At 49.4% G+C, this 23,341-nt stretch overlaps 1 protein-coding gene across 6 annotated transcripts; it reads right to left on the bottom strand.

The window, feature by feature from the left end:
* Window positions 1-5,418: 5,418 nt before the first annotated feature.
* On the bottom strand, window positions 5,419-22,654 carry Man2b1 (mannosidase alpha class 2B member 1). 6 transcript variants are annotated; one of them, XM_029557376.1, is made up of 24 exons: window positions 22,422-22,653; window positions 21,383-21,485; window positions 21,073-21,246; window positions 20,253-20,446; window positions 19,476-19,608; window positions 19,115-19,260; window positions 15,737-15,853; window positions 14,688-14,770; window positions 14,463-14,583; window positions 14,307-14,385; window positions 13,775-13,974; window positions 13,489-13,596; window positions 13,137-13,253; window positions 12,297-12,482; window positions 10,728-10,825; window positions 10,508-10,625; window positions 8,488-8,606; window positions 8,306-8,407; window positions 8,085-8,172; window positions 7,905-7,985; window positions 7,174-7,410; window positions 6,431-6,586; window positions 6,239-6,361; window positions 5,419-5,613 (listed from the first exon to the last, which is right to left on the bottom strand). In XM_029557376.1, the coding sequence occupies exons 1-24, from the start codon at window positions 22,569-22,571 to the stop codon at window positions 5,437-5,439; spliced, it is 3,210 nt and encodes a 1,069-aa protein (XP_029413236.1). In that variant the 5' UTR covers window positions 22,572-22,653; the 3' UTR covers window positions 5,419-5,436. The 6 variants fall into 6 exon arrangements, 5 of the variants coding, with proteins under 5 accessions (XP_029413236.1, XP_029413237.1, XP_029413238.1 ...); XM_029557377.1 differs by having other exon boundaries at window positions 6,239-6,341; XM_029557378.1 differs by having other exon boundaries at window positions 13,775-13,884.
* Window positions 22,655-23,341: the final 687 nt, after the last annotated feature.

Genomic DNA, 23,341 nt, shown 5'->3' with positions numbered 1-23,341 from the left:
GGGCTCCTTGAACCAACCGTATCTTGTATCTTCGGTATCCCCCCCTTTGTCTAAAACCTATAAAAGTTCTCCACTCTCCCTTACTCTGGGCTCTCAGCATGGATCCGTTGAGTTGGTGAGGTCTGAGAGCCCGAGTTTAAGCCCGAATAAACCATAAACCTTTGCTTTTGCATTTTGGTGTGTTGGGTCCTCGGTGGTCTTTTTGGGGTCCAGTGGATGGGGTACAACACCCTCACAACACATCCCTAGCTGGTTCTGGCCAGGGAATGCTCAAAAGGAGAAACCAGACCTAGCCTGCCTTCTCTAGTCATCACTGGCTCTATGAGCAGTACCTAACACAGGTGCGAACTTGAAATGTGAACCTAGCACAGGAGTGCTAAGAATTCTGAAATGGAGGCTGGAGAGATGACTCAGCAGTGAAGAGCTCCTACAGCTTTTGCAAAGGCCCAAGTTCATTTCCTAGCATCCACATCAGACTGCTCATACCCACCTGTAAGTCCAGCTTCGGGGGGTTCAATACCTTATTCTGTTCTCTGGGGGAAGGCAGAGACAGGCGGATCCCAGTGAGTTTGAGGCCAGCCTGGTCTACATAGCGAGTTCCAAGACAGCTGGGGCTACAGGAAGACCATGTCTCAAAAAAGAACAAAAAGAAAAGGAAAATCTTATCCCAGCATTCAGGAGGCAGGAGCAGGCAGATCTTTATGAGTTCAAGTCCATCCTGGTCTACACAATGAGTTCCAAGCTAGCTGGGGCTACAGGGAGACCCTATCTCAAAAAGACCAAAAAAATAAAAATAAATAAAATCTTAAAATATTTCTGAGATATAATAATAATGTCCCAGAAAATATTAAATAATTAAAATAAAATTGAGATGTCCTAAATTATATTACAAGTTAGAGAATGAAAGGAGGGCAGAAGAAGGAAAGGCATAGGCCACTTCAACCCCATCTTCAAACCAGGCCATCACAGAAAATCACTGGAACCCTATGTGGGGGCACTCTCTTTTAATCCTAGCACAGAGGCAGGTGGATCTTTGTGAGCCAGCCTGCTCTATATGCAGAGTTCCAGGTCAGCTGGGGCTACAGGGAGACCCTATCTCAAAGAATAAAAATAAAAGAAAGAAAAAGAAAAAAAAGTCAGAAGAGCTCCTTCTATTCCTTATCAGGCTGCCAAAGCTGCCTCAGAAGGTTATATTGAATTCTGCTTTGGGACCAACCAAGAAGTAGCAAAAACAGCCGCTTTACAGATACACCTCCTTTCTGAGAACTCTGCAGTGCCCTCATCGACAGTCAGCAGAGTCTCAGCATAAATGATTTGTGTTTCTTATTCCCTATAACTTCATTATAAAACACCCTGGGCTCCGTAAGTCTGGTGAACATTTTCCCAACTGCTCCCTGTCCATGCTGCTAGTGGAGTGAGGGATGTGTCCAGAAGGGGTCCTTTTACCATGGGCTAGGCATCAATAAACACTTTATTTCAGACACCTCTGGTCTCCAAGTTTGATTTAACAAGAGCTTCAATCAAGGCGACCCACCTGCAGTGCAGGACTGAGTCGGACACAAATTCTCAGGAGGCGCACTGGGCTTGCACCAGGTGGAGATGGGGCCAAGCCTGTGAGAGACAATCAGCACAAGTCCCACATGCAGCTCCCCTCTGTCCTGCAGTGACAATCAGAGGATGCATCCTGGACACCCACAACAAGCTGCCAGCCTCCTAGAACCTTGGGCTTCCAGATGGGTGATTCCTATGGGGCATGGCCACCCAGCTTCAGTGACAATATACAAACTGCCACCAGGTGGGAGAACAGTAAAGGACCTGTACCAGGATAGGCCACGGACCAGTCAGAAAGGCTTAACCGGCAATATCTGCCTCCAAAGGGGTACTTGGGAATTTTTCTGAGTCACTCAACGATGGCCTACCTCATGTGGGACTGTGCTTAGCAGGGTCCTTCCCTGCCTTAGCCCTTCCTAATCAGTGACCCTGTCATAGAAAAACCTAAAAATAGTCCCAATAGTCAGGAGGTACAAGCAAGATGATCAGGAGTTGAAGATCATTCTCAGCTATATAGTGAGTCTAGATTACATGAGACCCTATCTCAAAACAACAGGGAGGGCCAGATGGCTCAGCAAGGTGCTTATTGCCTGACAAGATCCTTGAACCAACTGTCCACTGCAGCCTGAGCTTGCACACAAACATACAAACACATATCTGGTTACTGAGCCCTGTGAAGGACAGCAACTGAGCGCAAGTCATCCTCCAAATGACTCCTAGGCCACCCTACCACTGCCTCCCTCTCAAAGGTCACTGAAAACATTTTCCCAAGTCATGCAAGAATAGGGCCCAACACAGCATGACTTACAATTTTGGATTCCTTTCCACAGGCTAGCTCCCCTTCTAGAGTGAGACTTTTAAGTTTTGATGAGTCAGATATAGCAGCGCATGTCTTTGATTTCAGCACTCAGGACGAGGCAGGAGGGTCATGAGTTGAGGCCAGTGTGGAATAAACAATGCATTATGAACTAGTCTACACTGCAAAGTCCAGTCTTATTTCTATGACTGGGCAGTGTAAATCCTCCAGATAGGGAGTCAAATATTTCTCCACTGCACCACACCAAGCAGCATCCAAAGCAGGGTGCTTCTCTGGATTTCCCTGCCAGGCCATACTTCTGATAGGGCATGGTATATAGATATGCTTAGGGTGCTGCCTCCATATTGTGTAACTCTATCCTCTGAGCAGAACAGCCACCATCTTCGCAGGACCAGCTGGGGCTGCTCACAAAAAATCATCACAGCTGGGCTTGTAGACAGCAGACATTCCCTCCTAGAAGGAGATGAGTAGGGTAGTATACAACCACTTGTCCTAGCCAGGCATTTTGCCCTAATTGCAAGTAGCCTTGGGTCTCAGAGAGAGGTAGAATATATAGGCTAGGGAAGACAAGGGGAAGGGGACTCCACCTATGTGGTAATGGGGAAGCCCTCAGATGTGCTGAGTAAAGCCTTTCCAGTGTGGCTGCTTAGAAGCCACCTGTGCCTGTAACCCCTCACCCATGCTCTGTTAAGTAAGCCCAATAAAGTCATAGGTTCTCTAGGAAAAACTTTAGTGGAATCAAACTTTGGTTTGTCATTAGGACATTATGAGGAGGGAGTAGACATGGCTTAGTTCTCCCCCTGCCCACAACCCCAGGAGAAAATCCTTGCAACATTCCAGTACTATGCTTGATGTGGTGAGTAGGAACAGGGAACCCCACTAAGGCCCCACCAGCAAGTCTGAGCAATTCCTCCCTCAAGGAGACTTAGAAAAATGGGTATGTTTTGCAACAAGGCTCCATTTTGTGGCAAGGGCTACAGCAAAATTCACAGTGCTCTCCTCTACCCAACCCCAGTATCCATAGTTTCCCATGCCAGACACAGTGCTGGAAACACCACAAGGCCAAGACGGCCCTGTCCACCCAGGGCCAATCCCTGCCATCAAAGGGCTAAGGAACAGCCCCTGTGCAGGCCTGCAACCCAATGACCTTTCCAGGAGATTTGGAATTCTTTTCCCAAGTGGTACAACAGGGTCCCACATGATACTCCTCTCTAATCCATCAGTCTCACTTCTGGTGGGTGACAGCATGTTGCTGAGAGGCATTTCCAAACATTGGTTCTCATGTGGGCTACAGAGAGGCTGGGGATGTCCTGTCTGTCTCCATGAGCCATTAAGGGACTTCTACAAGACTGGGGTGACCTGAGTGGAAGCTGGTCCGCTTTGACTAAAGGGTGGCCTTAATGACATTTTTTTAATTTATTTCTGTTTTTTCTGAGACAAGGTCTCACTCTACCCTAGGCAGACCTGGAACTCACTCTAGCCCAAGCTGGCCTCTAACTCTTGGTGAGCCTACCTCTATCTCCTTCATGTTGAGAACACAGGCACAAGTCACAACACCAACCTTTTTAAATTTTTTTAAGTACCCTTAACTGCTGAGCCATCTCTCCAGCCTCTATTTTTTTTTTTTTTTTTTTGTCTGGGTGACCCTCCCCTTATCTCCTTCATTTTGAGAACCCGGGCACAAGTCACAACCCCAACCTTTTTAAATTTTTTTAAGTCCCCTTAACTGCTGACCCATCTCCCCAGCCTCTTTTTTTTTTTTTTTTTTTTTGAGACAGGGTCTCACTATGAAACTGTGTTGACTTCAAACTGTGATCCTCCTGTTTAGGTCTCCTGATTGCTGGGATTATACACCCAGCTACATCTCCTTAACAGACATCAGAACACACTACAATTCCAGGGAATACCATACTTTCCTCAGAGGGCTCAAGCTGGTAGCTCACAAAGCAGGGGAGGAAAGGAGCTCACTGGGGAATCCTCTGGCTGGCTCTGCTTACCTCCTCCCAGACCTCCCAGATCAGATTCCCTGCCTAGAAGGCCTAGTGCCCTAAAGGCCAGTTCAGGAAAGACCCAGGATATATCTGGTTCTCTGAGGCCGTGTCCCCCCCCCCCCCCCCCCCCCCCAAAACCCTGCCCTCAGGGCTTCTTGAGAATTCTGTGTGAGGGCGGGAGGGGACAAAGGAACAAAGGAGGGGGAGAGGGGGAGCCGGGAGGGGGGGGGAGGGGGGGGGGGGGGGGGGGGGCATGCTGATATGAGGATTCCAATGAAGAAGTAATCTCCACATAGGGCCTGGGGTCAGGGCTCAGGTAGGCTTCTCTGGGTCACACAGTCTATGCCCCCTCCTCAAAAATAACTCACATAGTGCCAGGTGTGGTGGCACATGCAGGCATATGCCTTTAATCCCAGCACTCAGGAGGCAGAAGTGGGCCTTGTGAGTTCAAGGCCAGTCTGGTCTACATAGGGAATTCCAGACCAGCTAGAGCTACAGAGGAGACCCTGTCCCAAAAAAAGACCAAAAATAAATAATTCACACGGGGCTAGAGAGATGACTCAGCAGTTAAGAGCACTTGCTGTTCTTCCAAAGGACTTGAGTTCAGTTCCCAAGCATCCACATGGGGTGGCTCACAACCACCTGTAACTCCAGCTCCAGGGGCACCTCTGGCTTCCAAGGACACCTGCACTCACATGCCCATACCTACACATACACACACACACACACACACACACACACAATATATATATATATATATATAATTATAATAATTAAAAATAAATAAAATAAAATAAAATCTTTAGGAGTTGGAGAGATGGCTCAGCAGTTAAGAGCAATAGCTGCTTTGCAGAGGACCTGGGTTCAGTTTCCAGTACCCACATGGCAGCTAACAACAGTCTATAACTCAAGTTCCAGGGAATCAGACACCCTTCTCTAACCTCCATGGGCATTGCATGACACAAGTGCATTTACATACATGCAGGCAATACACTCATATATATAAAATAAAAATATAATAAATAAAAAATAATTTTAAAAAATAATAGAGTCACAGCATGACCTTAGTAGCGCATTTTAATGATTTTTGTGAGTGGCTACAACAAGGGGAGGGGAAAGAGCCATCTCCACCTCCTGGGGGTGCCTAGCTGTGTTCTTTCCATTGGACTGAGGCCAGGAAGGTACGGATTTCCATGGGCTGCAATGTGACTGAGGTAGGATCCAGCTTGGAAGGAGCAGAGTAGGAAATGGGACCTGGAGATGAGCAGGGAGGGAATGAGGCCTGGACACACCTATACACTCCAATCTGCCCCAAGGCTCACACCCAGATCCTTAAACTACTTCCCTGTGCCTGAACAGCACCTCCAGATTCCCAAAACCCTCTCCAACTCGTAGCCATCACTCTCCTATTCCCAAAAGTAATGAACACCGTCACAGAGCTAGACACTGCTGGAGACTCGGCTCATTCTTGGTACCAAACTCCATCCCCCAAACTCCAGGTCATCTCAGATTTGTTGGACTCACTATTGATTTTTTTTTTAATGTGTATGAGTGTATTGCCTGCATATATATAAGTGCACCCGCGTCCTGCAATGCCCATGGAGGTCAGAAGAGGCTGTCGGATGCCCTGGAACTGGAGTTATGGACAGTTGTTAGCTGCCATGTGGGTGCTGGTATTCGAACCCAGGTCTTCTGTAAGAACAACCAGTGTTCTTAACCTCTGAGCCATCTCTCCAGCCGTCACTATTGACTCTTAAGCTCCTGAATCTGGGTGCCATGTGGGTCTTCAAGCTCTAAATTAGCCTCTAACCAATCTCCCCAGGCCTCACATTCCACCCTCAGCTACCAGCCTTCGGCAGGATCCTCGCCAGATCCTCACCTGTGGTAGGTTTCCATTTGAGCCTGGAGGCGCGGTGCAAGAGCTGGTTGGCTGCCAGAGTGGTCTCCTGCAGGTGGGTGATGGTGAAGCCTGAGAACAGGTCCTGCAAAGAATGGATGGATCCTGCTGAAAGGCAAAGCCTAGTTTTTACCTGTCTCTTTCTGGTCTCTTTCCCAGCTCCACCCTCCTCACCTGCAAGTTCAGGGTTACGGGAGAGCTCAGGTTGCGGCCGGAATCTTCTCTCACTGCGAACTGGTGCTCCAAACGCAGCAGCAGCCTCTCTCGGCTCCAGCGGGCCAGTGTGAGCAGATGCACCTGTGGAGGTAGCTCTCGGCGAAGTCCAGAGAACTGCGGATGAGGGAGATTAGTGGTGATTAGACGAGGGCGGGACCCACTCCTTAAGGGGAGGAGCTTAGACGAGGCGGCGCGCTCACTCCTTAAGGGCTTAGAAGACCACCACCACCCCCCCACCCCCCACCAGGGAGGCCTCTCTTAGAAGGGAGTCCATTAGGAGCTTAATCAGAAAGCTTGCAGACTCCGTCGAGGGAGGGGCGGCAGGACCGGAACAAGAAAGCTGAGCCGACGAGGGGACTCGTCGACCCCAGATTTGGGGTGTGCAGGGAGGACAGAAATTAAATGCTATGAGATGTGACGGAATTGGGGTGAAGTGAAGCCAGGGAGCAGTGGAACTGGCCAACTGGTGGGACGGGACATCAGGGGGGCGGAGAGAGGGGCCCGCCGAGGAGTTCAAGGAAGTGAAGGAGCTCAGGTCCATGACCAGACTGGGCCGGCTGGGATTGGATGGGGCCTTCTGGAAACTGGGTGAGCGAGTGGGTGGATCAGCTTCTGACCTTCCCAAGGCTAGCCCTGAGGAAAATGCACATTGAACCCTGCTCCCCAGAAGGCTTCATTCGGGTCCTCCCTTTCAGCCCTACCTGACGCACTTGCGTGCGCCGGGCCGCGGGGGCGTGGTACAAGGCGCCGTCTCCCTGGGCCAGCACCAGCTGGGGAGCCAGGACCACCTTCTCTGCCAACAGTCGGTGACTGGCGGCCGCTTCTTTAACTGAATCCAGAAGCACGAGGTGGCGCCCTCGCACCCACTCCCCAGTTCCGGACTCCATCAGGGCCTCCCCCACGCCGCGACCATCGTCCACCAGCAACCGTCGGTGCACCTGGGAGGAGCAGCCAGGAGACGGTGAGGAGCTAGCAAGTGTTCCGGGACCGGAAATTGGGTAAAGACATGTGGAATTCCAACAAAAATTCAAGACTGGGAGAAACAATAAAGGCTAAGATCTGGAGACCCCAGCAAAAGTGAGGCCCAAGTGACAAAAGCCGGGGGGGTGGGGGGACAAAGTAAGGTAACTTCCCAACTGGAGGACCTGCACAGGACGAGGGCAGGCCTGGATAAGGACTGGATACGAGGAGGAAAAGTCCAACATAGAAATGTAGTTCGAAAGCCAGGCATGGTGATGCAGGCCTGTAATCCTAGCACTGAGGAGACAGGGGAAGAGTAAAGAATGGAGCTCTCTCTACTGAGCCTGAAGGCCACAAGCAGAAAACAGGTAGGGACAACAGCCTTCAAGTCCGGCAGAGCTGGTTGGGCCTCCCATGGGAGGAGCCTGGCTCTCCCCTCACCACCACCACCCTACCCCTATCCCCAGCTCACCATGAGCTCCAGCGAGCCATCCTTCAGACTGCTGCCTCCCTGGGAGCGATCGGTCAGCACCGTCAGCTGCATGTTTCCGTCCTGGGAGGAGGGACTGACAGTGAAGGGCCCTGGCATGAGCCCACCCTGGCCCAGGTGCTTGGGAGATGCTATCCCGGGAGCAGGGGGAGGGGAGAGTACCGTGATGTAAATTCGAGTGTTGACTGGATAGTAGTTTCCAGCCACAGGCTCAGTCTGATTCAGTCTCCAAGTGGGTCGGTAATCCCGCCTGGGGAGGGGTGTGATTTGATCAGATATGGGGCCCTGCTCCCCCTTCATCCTCTTCCTGCCATACTCATATCACCAAGATTCCCTGTGGCCCCAAGACCCAACACAGCACCCAGTGGCGCCCTTTGCCCCACCTTCTCTTCAGGATCTCCCTGCCGTTGCTGTCCGTGTAGAACTGACCCTTTGTTTTCAGCCCGGTTTTAAAGCGACTGATGACCTCCTTCCCCCATCCGTCCCTGTACTCAAAAGAAAGGTGACCTGTAAGCCCCTAACCAACACTTTGTGCTTGATCCCTACCCCCACCTGTGTCACTTACTCCACTGGGATTGGTCCCACAGTCCACTCCAACTCCAGGTGACGCTGCCCCTGGTACAAGCGAACCACCTGGCTGCACCAGGCTGAAAAATTCTGGTGTGCCTCCTGCACCAAGGCTGTCTGTAGGCACAGAGTATGAAGGTGTCAGCCTCCCTCTGAATGCCACATGGCTGAGAACCCCAAAACAGAGTTTCAGCTAACAATCCACCTCCCCTTCACATACTCTCACTGCCTCTTGAAGTTTTAATTTGGTTTTTGTTTTTTTTTTTTTTCCGGTTTTCTTGAGACAGCGTTTCCCTGTCTCCTGCTTCTGCCTCCCAAGTGCTGGGATTAAAGGTAGGGTAGCACCACACACCCAGCCCATTTTATATATTTATTTGTATACAGAAGCTGCCTTTACCCACTAAGCCATCTTGCCAGCCTCCACACCCCCCCTACACACACACACACACACACACACACACACACACACACTTTTACTTTTTAAAGTGTATGAATGCTTTGCCGGCATATGTTAAGTGCACCACATGCATGCAATGCCCACAGAGGCCAGAAGAGGGCGTCAGACCCCCTGGAACTGTAGTCATGGATGGTTCTTAGCCATGTGGGTGCTGGGAACTGAAACCAGGTCCTCTGTAAGAGCAGTCATTGCTCTTAACCACTGAGCCATCTCTCCAGCCAGAGCTACATAAATCTTGATTGTGTTAAATATACTTGCTACCTATCATTGACCCATCTCCACCTTCTTAAGATAGGATTCTAGTTTGACATGTGACTTCCTAGCATATAGACTATATTGTCCTGTCTTCCTAAAGGCTATAAGGAGCTGTATGCCCACAATCTGCCCCATGGAAAATCTGCCCCTTTCCCTCTCTCGCTGGCTCAAATGTAGATGTGATGGCTGGAGCTTGAGCAGCTATCTTGGACCATGAGGAGAAAGATGAACATTAAAGAAGTTATAGAAGCAAGATAGAAGGAACATTAGTGACTGTTAAACCACTCTACCCTCCCTGGATGGCCCAGACAAACATTCTGTTAGAAGGAAAAAAAATCTTATCTTACTGTAAGCATAATTAATTTGGATAACTCTTTTACTACAGGCCAAATCATATTCTAATAGATACATAGACATTTTCCTGGAGGGGAATCACATCAAATGTGAGGCTCATAAGCCATATAAATGTGAGTCTTAGCATTATCTACTCCTTTCTCACCCTAGGTGAAAGCATCAGTGAAAGGTCCTAGGAAACCACTGTTCCCTGCCTCAGACATTCACCCTAATTAGACTCTCAAGAGAATCCAAGTATAAATTCTCAGACATCTACTCATACATCAATTCTTTTGCTGTTATTTCTGGTTGGGTTTTTTGTTTTTGTTCTTTTTTTTTTTTTTAGACAGAGTCCTACTACATAACTAGCCTTGAACCTAAGATAATCCTCCCTCAGCCTCCCAAGTGCTGCCACCATTCCCCTCCCTTGTGACACTGCTGGGGTGGCACTCAGGGCCTCACTCAGGCTAAGCTATATTCCAACCCCAAGATATAAATTCATACCACAAACCTTAGTGAACTCTCTAAGCAGTTACATCCCCAACTTCCAAAGCTACGAGTATATGAACATGTTGGGAGAGACCCTTGTACAAATAACTGTGATCCATCACCCTTACAGGAGCCTCGGGTCTTAACTCCATATCTAAAGGAGCTAGAAAGTCAGGAATGGTGGTACACTCCTATAATCCCAGCACTCAAGAGACTGGGGAAGGAGAAACAAGAGTAAAGTGGGTAAAGGTGCCTGATGATCTGAATTCCATCCTGGGGACCCATATTAAAAGAACACTGACTTCCCACAATTTGTCCTCTGACCTCCATACACACACACACTAATTTTTAAAAATAAGGGATGGAATAATCTCTACCACATCCTGTACTTAGCATATCCTGCTTCCAGGTTTCACACTCCCACCTTCTGTCCCCAAAACCCACTCATGTCCCCAAAACCCACTCATGGTTTCTAGTCACAGACCTTCACCAAGTGGATCTGAGCCCAGCGGCTCACAGGCTGTGGTTGGTACCAAGTGGGTCTGAAGATGTAGGCACCGGAGGCCTGATCACTCTCTGCATCACCAGTGTTGGCAGTGTACCTGGGGCCAGAGCAGATGAGCATCAGGGAGGGGCCTCAGCTCTATGCACCCTACCCCCAGCTCTGTACCCAACCCTGGCCTAGCCAGGCCACTATTCCTCACCAGAAGAAGCCTTGGTTCACAGGGAGTGAGAGGTTCTGGTCCATGTTCTCAATCCTCATCAATAATCCTGTGTCAGGGTCAAATGTAGCCCGGAGGTGCTGAGTAGTGAAATGAAGGGCAGATGTAAATGAGCATTTCATCCACTGGTGGCAGCTCCATCCTTCCCTGTCAGCATCCCTCACCTAACCCACTGCTTGCACTTGATCCTGTGAGAAAATACTGTTGTAACAGCTGCTCCTGCCAACCTTAGCCTCTGTCTACCTACGTTTCCATATACCATGGCCCTCCAGGACTAACTCGGCCCCTTTCAGGTCCCCTCACTGCTATGCTCATCCCCCACAGTCTGTTCACCCCACAGCAGCAAAGGCCAGCTATGACATCCTGAAATGAATCACGGTCCTCATCTGCTCCAGAGCTGGACCAATACAGGCATCTGATCCAGAAGCCACCTTGCCAGGACCCATGAACCTTGCAGTGGCCCACAGAAATATTTTCATGTCTTAATGGGAATTATAGCTCAGTAGTGTGCTCACCTAGCTAATGTATGGTTCCCTGGGCTTGATCTCTGGCACCACATAAATCCAGCATGGTTGTACATGCCTATAACCTAAGCACTCAGGAGGTGGAGGCAGGAGGATCAGAATTCAGTGTCATTGGGAGCTACATAGGGAGTTCAAGGCCAGCCTGGGCTACATGAGACTCTTTCAAAAAATAAATAAAAATATTTCCATTTCCTTTGGAATCTAAACAAAAGTTGAATAGAATAACAATGAACATACCATAATGAGATTTGCCTGGGTGATACCTATCTTTATTGTTGGTTGGCTGGTTGGTTGGTTTGATTTTTTGAGACATGGTCTCCCTGTAGCCCCAGCTGTCCTGGAACTTACTATGTAGACCAGGCTGGCCTGGAACTCACAGAGATCCACCTGCCTCTGCCTCCTTAGTACATTCAGTCTTTTGTGTATTTTGTTGTTGATGATGGTGGTACTTATCTTTATAGCAACACCATATAATTTTTTGTGTGTGGCATGTCTGTGTGTGTACATGTCTATGTGCATGCATGCGGAAGTCAGAGGTTGGTTGTCTTCCTCAATGGCTCTCCACCATATTTTTTTTTAGAAATTTTTAATTTTTCTAAATATTGCATTTATTATTTTTATTTTATGTGTACGACTGTATTTCCTGCATGTATGTAAGTGCACCCATGTCATACAATGCTTGCAGAGGTCAGAGGGTATCAGGTTCCCCTGGAACTAGAGTTATGGACAGTTGTTAGCCACTGTGTTAGGTGCTGGGAGTCAAACCCAGGTCCTCTGCCTGCAAGAGCAGCCAGTGCTCTTAACTGCTGAGTTATCTCTCCAACCCCATCTCCACCTTTTTTTTTCATGATCTTTTTAAGACAGGGTCTCCCTGTAGCCCTAGCCAACCTGGAACTTGATATGTAGACCACACAATCAGGAAAGGAATGAGACTAAATCAAAGGCCCACTGGCCTAGAATCCAAGCAGTTTTATGACACTTTGAATTTGTCACAGAGGCAGACAAGAGGATCCAAATAGGATCTCACCTCGTTTTCAATGGCCAAGACATGGGAATTGGACTTTGGGGAGCTGGATTGCATCTTGTGGGCCTGGAGGTTCCGACCAGTCATGCGCGCCACAGAGTAGATGCTGAAGCCCAGGGCAGGCATTGAGGCTGAGAACAGCAGCTCCCATTGGTACTCCTTACTGTAAGAGCTAGGAAGCATCACCACCTCGAGTAGGAGAGGAGGGAAACTGAGTCAAGAGGCTCTAAGGATACCCATAAAGCCACTGTGGGTGTGGATGGAAGAAGAAACCAATATCTGATGGAAGAGGGAGATGGACCACTTGCCTGGCGCACTCTATCCCTAGCATGAGGAAGAAAGAGGAGGAGAGAGGAGGAGGAGGAGGAGGAGAGAAAAAGAAGAGGAAGAGGAAGAAAAGGTAAGTAGAGAGACAGAGTTGGGGACAAGTTAAGGAGGAAGTAGAGAAAGATCTTTGAGAGGGGCTGGAGTTAGAGGTTCAAGAGAGATCACCTTCTGTGCTGAAAAAGCTGTCCTTAGACAGAAAACTTTCTGGGGAGTGTGGTGTACCAAACCTGCAATCCCAGCACTCAGGAGGCTGAGGCAGGAAGATCACAAATTGGAGATCAGTCTGAGCAGTGAGAACCTGTCTCAAGAAAGAAAAGGAGAGGCAAGGAGGGAGGAGGGGAAGGAAGGGAGACAGGAAAAGTCCTGATTGGACACTTAAAATGGGCATCAGTCATGAGGGAGATGTTCTCAAGGGAAGCTAATATTAAGGGACGGGTGGGAATTGATTTATGGAGGTGGTATCTACAAGAACAGGGAAAATGCCATGGGGAAGGAGAGTTCATTATGAAGACTCACATTACTGGGCACAGTTTTGCCATTGGGGTCCTTCACCAAAAAAATGCCTTGGCTGACCGGCAGCCGCACTATCCAATCCACCTTCCGTCCCAGGGGGTTATAAATGGTGACCTGGAACTGGGAATCAAGGAAGGTACAGGTCACTGCAGGCCGGACTCCAAACCCACCTATCGAGCAAAGCATAGTTCCACACAGTCCTGACCTCCCAGGACAACTCTAACTTAGCTTCCCTGTGCCCCAGGATGGGCCTCCAAAAATAAATTACTGCAACTACTCAGTCCACTTCCGGGCGGGTTTCACACGCTGGGGTCCCACCCCACGGGTCCTGGCCTCCCAGCCCTGCCCCACTCACGCGGGCTGACTTCCGGCTGAGCGGGCAGATGCTGATGTTGAGTTCGCGGCAGAAGGAGAAGTTCTGCTTGGAGCCACTGAGCCGCGCCAGTGCGTTGCTCAGCAGAACCTGATTGAGGATCATTAAGGAGCCCTGCGGCTGGTACTCCGCCCAGGCCCTTCTGGCCCCGCCCACCCCGCCGAGGCTCCGCCCCACAGAGCACGCCCACACTCGTTTCCGCCCCTTCTCTCCCAGAAGCCGGCCGCTCAGCCCCCTCCGTCACAGCCCTAGACCTCGCCTCTCGCACCTCGCAGGGTCCCCAGCCCACTGCCAGCTGGCGCGCGTAGTCGTTTGCCACATGCTGCCGGGAGGTGCCAGTGACCGCGTCGTGATGCTGGAGTACCGCCATCGCCTCCTCTGCCAGCAGAATGTGAGTCGGATACGGTCTCCACAGAACGCCCAGCCCCACCTCCAAGGACTCGTCAAAAGTCCAGTGCAGACAGGGTTCTTAGGAGCATCAAGAAAAGGTCGCATACTCCGGAGGCAGAGGCAGGCGGATCTCTGAGTTCGAGACCAGCACGGTCTAAATAGCCAGTTCCAGGCCGGTGGGGGCTACGTTTGAGATCTTGTCTCAAAAAAACAAAAGGGAAAAAGAAGAGAAAAAAAGGTCTCGATAGCTGAGGATGTAGCTCAGTGCTTAGTAATACAGCATTTGTCTCACATGCATGAAACCCAGAGTCTGATCCTCCAAAAAAGCCTAGAAAACAAGTGTAGCCTAGGGATAGTTTGGGTCTCTAGCATCAATCCTGCCCCCATCCCATTGTTTGACCGACACTTACTGAGGGGTGTACTGTCTCCCACACCATAGGGTCCCACATTGGCTGCAGGACCTGCCAGTGCCTCCAGCTGGTTGCACACCTGAGGAGCAAGAGGCATGTCGGGCACCGGTCCTGAAGGCCTCCTGGCTTGCCTCCCGGAACTCCGTGCTCACTCACCTGCAGGAAGTTGTAACTGAGCCGCTCATAGCGTTTGAGGGCCGGCCTGCTGGAAAAATAGCCTGTCCAGAACTTGTTGGGGCCGTCAGCATAGGGAAAGAAGTCGTCTTCTTTCACCGACCTGCACAAGCAGCAGCAGTAAGACCACTGAAAGCAGCAGCAGGGTCACAACCCATGGGGCATGCCATCCTTCCCACAAACTCCCCGGTCCTCCACCCCAAATACCAGGTGAGATTGGCCTTGTTCAGCTCCCGGAGATAACAAGAAGGCGTGGAGTAGAGAACGTGGACTCGGCTCCCATTTGCCTGCTGCTGGGTGGAGGTATGTGTGAACCCTCGGGAGTTTGCACCTTCCCATGGCCCACAAGCATTCACAAGGTTCTCTATACATGGTTTGATTTTGTTTGTTTGTTTTAGGGTTTTGTGTTGTTTCATTTAATTTTGATACAGGTCTCTCAAGGCCAGTACGGTATACTTAGTGAGTTCAGGCCAGCCAGGGATACATGAGACCCTGTCGTTAAAAAAGAAATGAAGGAGTAGAAACAGGAGGAGGAAGAGTGAGGAGGAGAAGGAAATAAGGAACTAAAAAAAGGGAAGCAGAAGAGGAAAACATGATCACTGAAGCAAAGTCAGGGTCACTGTGGCTGGCACTGGAGATGGAGGGAGGGGTCATGAACCAAGGGATGTGGGCAGGCTCTAGCTGCTGGAAAAGAAGGAAACATTCTGCCCTCAGCCCTGCTATGACCTGGATTCTTGCCCACTGACACCCACACTGGACATTGAACCTATAGCACTGTAAAACAATGTTTGTCGTTTCAAGCTGCTAATAATAGCAGTAAAACATGAAACAGCAGTGTAGCTGGGCTGGATGGCTGCCTGCCAAGTTCCAGGTTCAATTTCTCAAGGGAATGAGACAGAGACCAACAGAGGAGGGCACTGGCCAGCCTCTTCTGGCTTTCACATGCAAGCATGCGCACATGCAGCTATATACACACACAATTTTTTTAAAGCTACAACTAAATATTTTCTATTTTGGGTGTGTATGTGTGTGTGTGTGTGTGTGTGTGTGTGTGGTTTTATTTTTGAGACAGGGTCTCAGTGTATAGCCCAGACTGGCCTGCAATTTAAGGTGATCCTCTTGCCTCAGTATCCCTAGTACAGAGTTATAAAGGCACCTCCATGCCTGGCCCTTTTCCCTTTATGACTTGATTACCTCAGGCATTGGTTGTAGTGGCAGGAATCTGATTAATATACAGAGGCACACAGCATACTGACCTGCGCGTTGACCAGGCGGATAAGCTTGTCCATGTTCTTGAACCACATGTTGGCATTCTCATATTGGAAGTCTGAACCCATGGTCATCACTGTATGGTTGGTACGGTAAAAATTACCCTGTATATGAGAAGAGAATCCTCAGACCAGGGTGTCCTGGATTCCCTCTGTGTCTAAGTGGTCTATATGTGTACAAGAATACATGTGGGGAGATACCAGTGAGTTGGCTCAGCATGGTTAAGATCACTGACTACAAAAGTGCTGCTCAGATGTAAGACTTCAAGTCTTGGTCTGCAATACTGTAGTGCCCACCTGTAGCTGAGGAAGACAACCCACTATTGTTCTAAAATGATGGCCAAATTTGTTTTCTCCCCCTATCTAGAAGCCTTTGAGAAGGAACTGACACTGATTCTAGTCACTCTAACAGCTATCAAAGTGCCTGAAAACAAATCCTGAGTCCATCACTCTCGACTCCAGCCTTCGCAGACAAAAGAAAAATGAGAAGGAACCCAGTAGAGGGATGTTTTTGGAAGCTCTGGTGAAGAAATCCCAATGGACTCTGATATGAACATTTGAAATTTGCCCTGTTCTGACTTTTTTCTGGTTCCCTGTCTAGAACTTGTAAGGCTAACTACTCTTGCCTTTACTTCTCCTTCACATCCCCTATTCACCAGTCAAGGATTTTCTTTTCTCCCTACAGATAAGAGTTATGCAATTTGGGAGTCTTTCAGATAGACCCACTGAAGGGGTACCCCAATTGCCTCACCCCGCATCCCTGTTCAGCATGAAAGAAACTGAGCGGTCCGCATCCCAATTCTCTAATGGTGATTCTGATAACCTCTTTAGAGGATAGTGTAATAAGAATAGGAGTTAGGAATTGGCTAGGCAGATAGGGTTAAAAAAAAGACCCCAAAGAAAAGTAACCAGTTTCTTGGCTAAAAATCAAAATGCCCTTGGGCCTCCTAGCAACATATTCTGTTCCAAAGGCCAAAAATGTCAAAAGTATTTGGGAGCTCTTCTCTAATCCCTAAAAGATTTTAGGGTTACCTCTTCAGGGGGGGAATGTTACAGTCGCAAAAAGCCCCACTAAAAAAGGAAAGAAAGCTGGGCGTGGTGGCACATGCCTTTAATCCCACCACTCGGGAGGCAGAGGCAGGTGGATCTCTGTGAGTTCAAGGTCAGCCTGGTCTACATAGTTCCAGGAGGACAGCTGGGGCTACAGGGAGACCCTGTCTCAAAAAAGACAAAAAAAAAAAAGAGTACACAAAGTTGTCATAAAAAAGTGACGGGGAAGTGTTGGACGGGAGGGAGTGGGCATGGATTTGATCAAAACATCTTATATGCATGTATGAAATTCTCAATAAAGTTTTTTTTAAAGTTAAAAAAAAAAAGATCACTGACTGCTCTTGTAGAGGACCCAGGTTCTGTTCCCCAGCACCCACATGGTAGCTAACAACCATCCATAACTCCAGTTCCAAGGGATCCAACCTCCTCTTCTGGCCTTGCACGCATGTGGTGTACTTACATATGTGCAAGCAAAACACTCATACACATAAAATAAAAATAAAAAACCATGTGGGGGCCTGGGGATGTAGCTCAGTATGAGTACTAGCCTAGTATGTTCAAGGCCCCAGATTGGATCACCCCTGCACCACCAGCACCAACATCAACAAAAAACCCACAAGAATATACATGGAACCATGGCACATGGGAGCAGAAGGACACATCTAACTAGTGAGGAGCTAGAGATGTGGTTCAGCAGTAGAGTGCTTGACCAGCATACACAAAGCCCTGGGTTTCATCCTAGTACTGCACACCTGTATTCTCGGCACTCAAAATAGAGGCAGGAGGATAGGGAGTTCAAAGCCAGCCTTGAAAGTTCAAGACCAGCTTGGGCTACATGAGACCCTGTCTGAAAACAATAACAACAAAAAGAGCCAGTGGTTGTTGAGCAGTTCTCTAGGACCCACTACCTAGATGGGGACATGAGGAACTGGGCTGCACTGTCTCATGCATGCTGCTTTTTTTCATATTTATCTATGTGGAGAGAGGGCAGGTTGCAATGATGTGTGTGCTGCGATGGCTCAGGTGTGGAGGTCAAATGAGTCAGTCCTCTCTTTCCACTATGTGGGCTCTAGGAATCAAATTCAGATCATCAAGCTTGGCGGCAAGTACCTTTATGTACTGAGCCATCTCATAGGCCCACTTTTTTTTTAACTTTTAAAAAAATTTATTAAGCCGGGAGTGGTGGCGCACACCTTTAATCCCAGCACTCGGGAGGCAGACGCAGGCAGATCTCTGTGAGTTCAAGGCCAGCCTGGTCTACATAGTGAGTTCCAGGACAGCTGGGGCTACAGGGAGACCCTGTCTCAAAAAGACCAATTAAAAAAAAATGTATTGAGACTTTCATACATGCATATAAGGTGTTTTGTTCAAATCCACGCCCATTACCTCCCCTCCAACTCCTCCCATATCTCCCCATCACTTTTTTCTGACAACTTCATGTATTCTTTCTTTCTTTCTTTCTTTCTTTCTTTTCTTTCTTTCTTTTTTCTTAATGGGGTGTTTTGCTACTCTAACATTTCCCCCTCTGAAGAGGTAACCCTAAAACCTTTTAGGATTAGATAAGAGCTCCCAAATGTTTTTGACATTTTTGGCGTTGCTAAGAGGCCCAAGGACACTTTGATTTTTAGCCAAGAAACTGGCTATTTTTCTTTGGGATCTTTTTACCCTAACTGCCTACCCAGTTCCTACCTCCTATTCTTATCATTCCATCCCCTGAAGAGGTTACCCAAATTGTCAATAAGGACTCAGGATACAGAGTGCTCTGGTTTCTTCCATGCTGAACAGGGATGCAGGTTGAAGCAATTAGGGTACCCCTTCAGTGGGTCTCACAGGCCCACTTTTTAAAACTTATTTCTGTGTGTGTTCTATGTGAGTGTGTGTACGTGTGTAGAGGGTTTACTTGCCTATGTGCACATGCAGAAGTCAGAGAAGGGTTGCAGGTGTCCTCCTCTATCACTCAATGCCTAGTCCTTTGAGGCAGAGTCTCTCCCTAAACCTGGGACTTGCATTTTTTGGCTAGGCTGGAAGGCATTAAGCCCCAGTGAGCCTTCTGTCTCCTCCCATCTTGAGGCTGGCATTACAGATGTGGGTACATGGGTGCTGGGATCTGAACTCCAGTCCTCATGATTGTGCAGCAAGCACTCTTAACAACTGAGCCATCTCTCCAGGCCCTCATGCATCCTTCTAATGAATAACACAAATCCCAAAGGAGGAATCCCTCATCCCTCGGAAGTATTCCCCTGGACTTCATTTGGAAAGAGCTGGGTGCCTGTGCCTGCATACAACAGCCTCACAGGCTCTAGGTATCTGAGTTACCTGGGCATTGGCCAACTGTAGAAAGTAATGGACCAACTGCTTGGCGTTGAACTCAGGGCTTCGGGGCTCATCCACCATGGGACTATCTGCACACAGCACATCCCAACACAGGTCATTTGGCGGGTTATACAAGTTGGGGAGCACACCTGTAGGCCAAACCAGACCCAGCACCTCAGACCTGCCATGGGGTCAGAGCCTGCCATGGCCCACTCGGGATGGACTTCAGAATTTGAGAAGGCTAGTGCAGAAGGGAACATACAGAGCTCACAAATTATTGATATGACAGCAAATCATGAAATCACACCAGGACCCTTCTGAGCTTGAGGTCCTGTGTGATTGCCTTACTCTTCCACCCCCTCACCTGTAAAGAGGTCAGCAGTGGGGGGCTTCAGGCTGGTGCTGGCTCTCCACACCTCCTCCATCTTCAGCATCTCCTCCCGTACATTTTTATCTTGATAGTCAAGGCGCCCAAGGAAGAAGCCATCAAAACCCATCTGGGAATGCAGAGGAGAGGATGGTGTGAAGACATGCAGGGCCCTCTTGCCAAGCTGTTCAACTTGGGAAAGACAGGTCAGAACAGAGAGAAAGTACTCAGGACTGAAACTAGGTTTTATGAAACGTGGTTTCACTGGGTAGGCCAGGCTGGCCTCAAGCTCACAATCCTCCCACCTCAGCCTCCTGAATGCTGGCACTACCAGCATGGGTCCCACCAAGCCTGCAAGTTTATTTCCAAGATCAGGACCAGTCAGAAGGGAAGGAACAGATCCAAAGCTAAAAAGGGCTTTTCAGACTCTGCAATCTTATGGGTCAGCAGACAATGAAGCTGGTTTTAAAGCACAACAGGTTTACATCTGAGGAGCCTCAATTCTAGTAAAAGGGGAGAGCCAGAATTCTAAGAGAACTGGGTTGAAGGAAGGGATGGAGCCTGCTGGAGAGGAGCACAGCAGTCTAAACCTGTGTACCCCAGGACATCAACCAAGGCTTGAACTCACAGGAGTTAAATTCACTCACTCAAGAGGTGGAGCTTGGCAAGCCAGGGTCTGCTCCAAGAGATAGTAAGAGAAGGGTGGGGCTTGAGTGACTGAAGGAGGAGTCAGAATGAGTTAAGAGGCGGGTGGAAAAGAGAAGAGGGTGGCACCTGGGCAAAAAGGGAGGCCTGTTCTCGAGAGTGCCCAAAGGGGTCGATGTGCCAGGCCACACGGGGGCGCCCATCACTGCCAAATGTGTCCTCCAGGAAACGCAGCCCAAGTGTCATCTGGTCTATGATAGCACCATAGTGGGTGGCCGCTTCATCGTTCATCACCCAGCCACCATTGACAAACTCCAGGCGCCCTGTGCAAGGAGGGCAAGGTTGGGGGGGGTGGGTAGATGTTAGGAGTGGGGCCAGCATGGACAAGGCTGGGAAGGAGGAGCATTCCCAAGTCAGTATATTCAGATCTGCATGGCTTCCATGTGGTGCCACTGGAGGTGGGGCCTTGTGGGACACAGTTCTCTACATGAAGAGTGATTCCAAGCAGAACTATGGGCACTCACAGTCTGTGCATGCTATGATAGAAGTCTCAGAGACACCTACTGTCTCACACCTATAGTTCCAGCACTTGGGAAGCAGAGAGGCAGAAGAATTGCTGCAAGTTGAAGGCCAGCCTGACCTACATAGCCAGTTCTAAGTCAGGCAGGGTTACATAAGACCCTGTCTCAAAAAACAATCTTGCTAGTTGTGATGGTTGCACACCTTTAATCCCAGCACTTGGGAGGCAGAGGCAGGTTTCTGTGAGACTGAAGCCATTCTGGTCTATATAGTGAGTTCCAGGCTAGCTGGGCCTACAGGGAGACCTCGTCTCAAAAATTAAATAAATAAATAAATAAATAAATAATAAATAAATAATCTCAGAAAATAGGCTTGCAGAAGTACAAGCTGTGTTGTACTTCTTCTTTTCCCTCCCTTGGGGCAGGCTCACCCTGCCGCACCAGCTTCCGCACAATGTCCTGTGTTGCAGTTGTCTGCTGGTGCCACCAACGGGAGAAGAAAGCCATCTCCACGTAGATGAAGCGACGGGTGGGATCCACCAGTAGGGCAGAGATGACCGAGTCCAGGATGTACTGAACACCTGCATGCTGAATGTTATTCTGGACTATGGACACAAGAGTCAGGCAGTTGAGGAGGTCACTGGAGGATATTCCTTGATACAAGAGCCCCAAATAGCTTATTGTTCCCACCCCAGTGTCCAGGTCCCTGAAGAAATTAGAGGGGGCCCACACTCTACTCACTGCCATAAAAGTACTGGTCCACAGTCTTCAGCCAGCCCACATCATCATGTGTATGGGCCAACAGGTGCACATTGAGCATATCTGGCTGCACTGTAGGACATGTCTGCACAGAAACCCCAAACACACATACATTCCCTGTCAGTAACCTAGAGGTGAGAGGCAGACAGGTTGGGGGCTGGAGATACATGATTAAGTCCATGGAGGAACCCTTGCCTAGCATGCACAAGACTCAAGTTTCCATCTCCAGCACCACAAACAGGCTGGGAAGTGACACAAGCAGAAGTCTTGGCCCTGGAGTGACTTAGAGAAGATGAAAAGCTATAATCTGCGTCCAGCTATTTGCAGAGGAGGCCAGGCCCTCCTAGGCAGGACACACGGTCCTCATAGACACAACTACTTCACACAACCTACGTAGTACAGGTCTCATTCACACTCTGGGGAAAGAAGTAGCTGATGTCAGGTAAGCACGTGCAATCAGCAGGCAGCTACCCTGATAAGTGGGGCAATATTAGCTCTAGTTTTCAGGCTGGGACACTGAGGCTGGACCCTCCAGATCACACAAAGAAGCAACCAAGGAGTAGAAGGGCCAAGCTGGGACTCCAGGCAACCTGAAAGGAGGTGATGCTGGGGTTGAGCAGACCAGCCTACATACTCAAGTCTGGAAAAGGAAGAGGGTACACGTCTAGGCCAGCGTGATCGGATTTGCATAGCAGGCTTCCCAGCCCAGCCACTGGAAATGGGACTCTGAGAGGTGCAGAATTAACCAAACAGCGTGTCCTTGCAAGTGGAACTAGAGCAAGCACAATCTAAGCATGACAGAGATCCCTCTCTCAGCCTCACCAATCAGTTAGGTGCATGCAAAGTTCAAGCCAGCGGCCCGGAGTCACAAGGAAGTGGGTACGATCAAATGCAACCCCATTCTCCGATGCGTGCCAGACCTTTCAAAGACCAGTGCAGCACTTAAACTACACTGTCAGATCAGCAGCCGTCACTGTTTAACTCTAGCCCCAATACATTTCCGCCTTCGTCCCTCACTCACCTGGTAGCCCGAGGCCCAAGCGCCAGGCGCGGCCAGTAACAACCAAAAGAAAAAGGAAATAGGCAAGAGAGGCGACCGTAGAGCGCAGGAGCTCATCCAGGGCCATCTAGAGCTCCTGCCGCCGCCAGCGCTGACGCCAGAGGTGTCCATGGTTTGGTAGCTGCTGTGGCCGCCGCTGCCACTGCCACCGCCACCGCCAACCTCCGAGGCGGGGTTTCCCTATCCTTGCTGGGGCACCACGAACGCTCCGCCCCCAGAATCCATCTTGACCAATCGGGGTCGAAGGAGGCGGGGCCTAGCCAGCCACCTAATTGTGGCTGTAAACTTGTGTCCTGAAGAATGGCTTAACACAGCAAAGTGCAGGGTCGGTCTCCACCCCGACTCAGCGCGGTTTTGGCTTGGTGGCATCTTTTAGCAGAGATTTCCGTATTCTTTTGTCTCAGTGGGAGGCAAGGATCAGCTTTTCCAATGGATGGTAGTATTTCCTAAGGAGTGGAAAGTGTGCATGGGATTCTAGGGTGTCACACTGCCTGCTGGGTCTTGGAGGGCATGGGTCTTGGAGGGCCCTGACATGGTTAGAAGCTAGAGTTGATGACAATCCTAGTCTGTCTTGTGAGCATTGGGACTTTAAACCAACTGTCCTTGGAGTGCTGGGAATGAGACATCAAGCCTGGTTGGGGCAAAGGCAGACCCTCCTGTGAGGTCCGAGGGCCTTAAAGGTAAGGGAGGACCCTGAGTCTTTCATGCTCTTCCCAAGTTCTACCAGTCTGTCCATTACTGTGTTGTTCTATTAGAAAACCAAAGGACTGAGCCTGGTGTGATGGTACATGCCTGTAATCCCAGCATGCTGAAGCCTAAGGCAGGAAGATTGCCAGCTTAGACTATATAAGGAGTACCAGACCTGCCAAGGCTCTATAGCA

The sequence above is a fragment of the Nannospalax galili genome, unplaced genomic scaffold, assembly GCF_000622305.1.
Source record: "Nannospalax galili isolate Female #2095 unplaced genomic scaffold, S.galili_v1.0 scaffold47, whole genome shotgun sequence".
NCBI lineage: Eukaryota > Metazoa > Chordata > Mammalia > Rodentia > Spalacidae > Nannospalax > Nannospalax galili.
Note: the sequence above shows the minus strand (reverse complement) of the source record. Positions and strands in the feature narration are given on the sequence as shown.

Coding starts and splice junctions, on each gene's coding strand:
- Man2b1 (XM_029557376.1), bottom strand. CDS start 22,571: ATGGACACCTCTGGCGTCAGCGCTGGCGGCGGCAGGAGCTCTAGATGG. Junction 14,771..15,736: donor TCCGCCTGGTCAACGCGCAG/GTCAGTATGCTG, acceptor TCCACCCAGCAG/CAGGCAAATGGGAGCCGAGT. Junction 7,411..7,904: donor ATGGCTCGCTGGAGCTCATG/GTGAGCTGGGGA, acceptor TGCTCCTCCCAG/GTGCACCGACGGTTGCTGGT.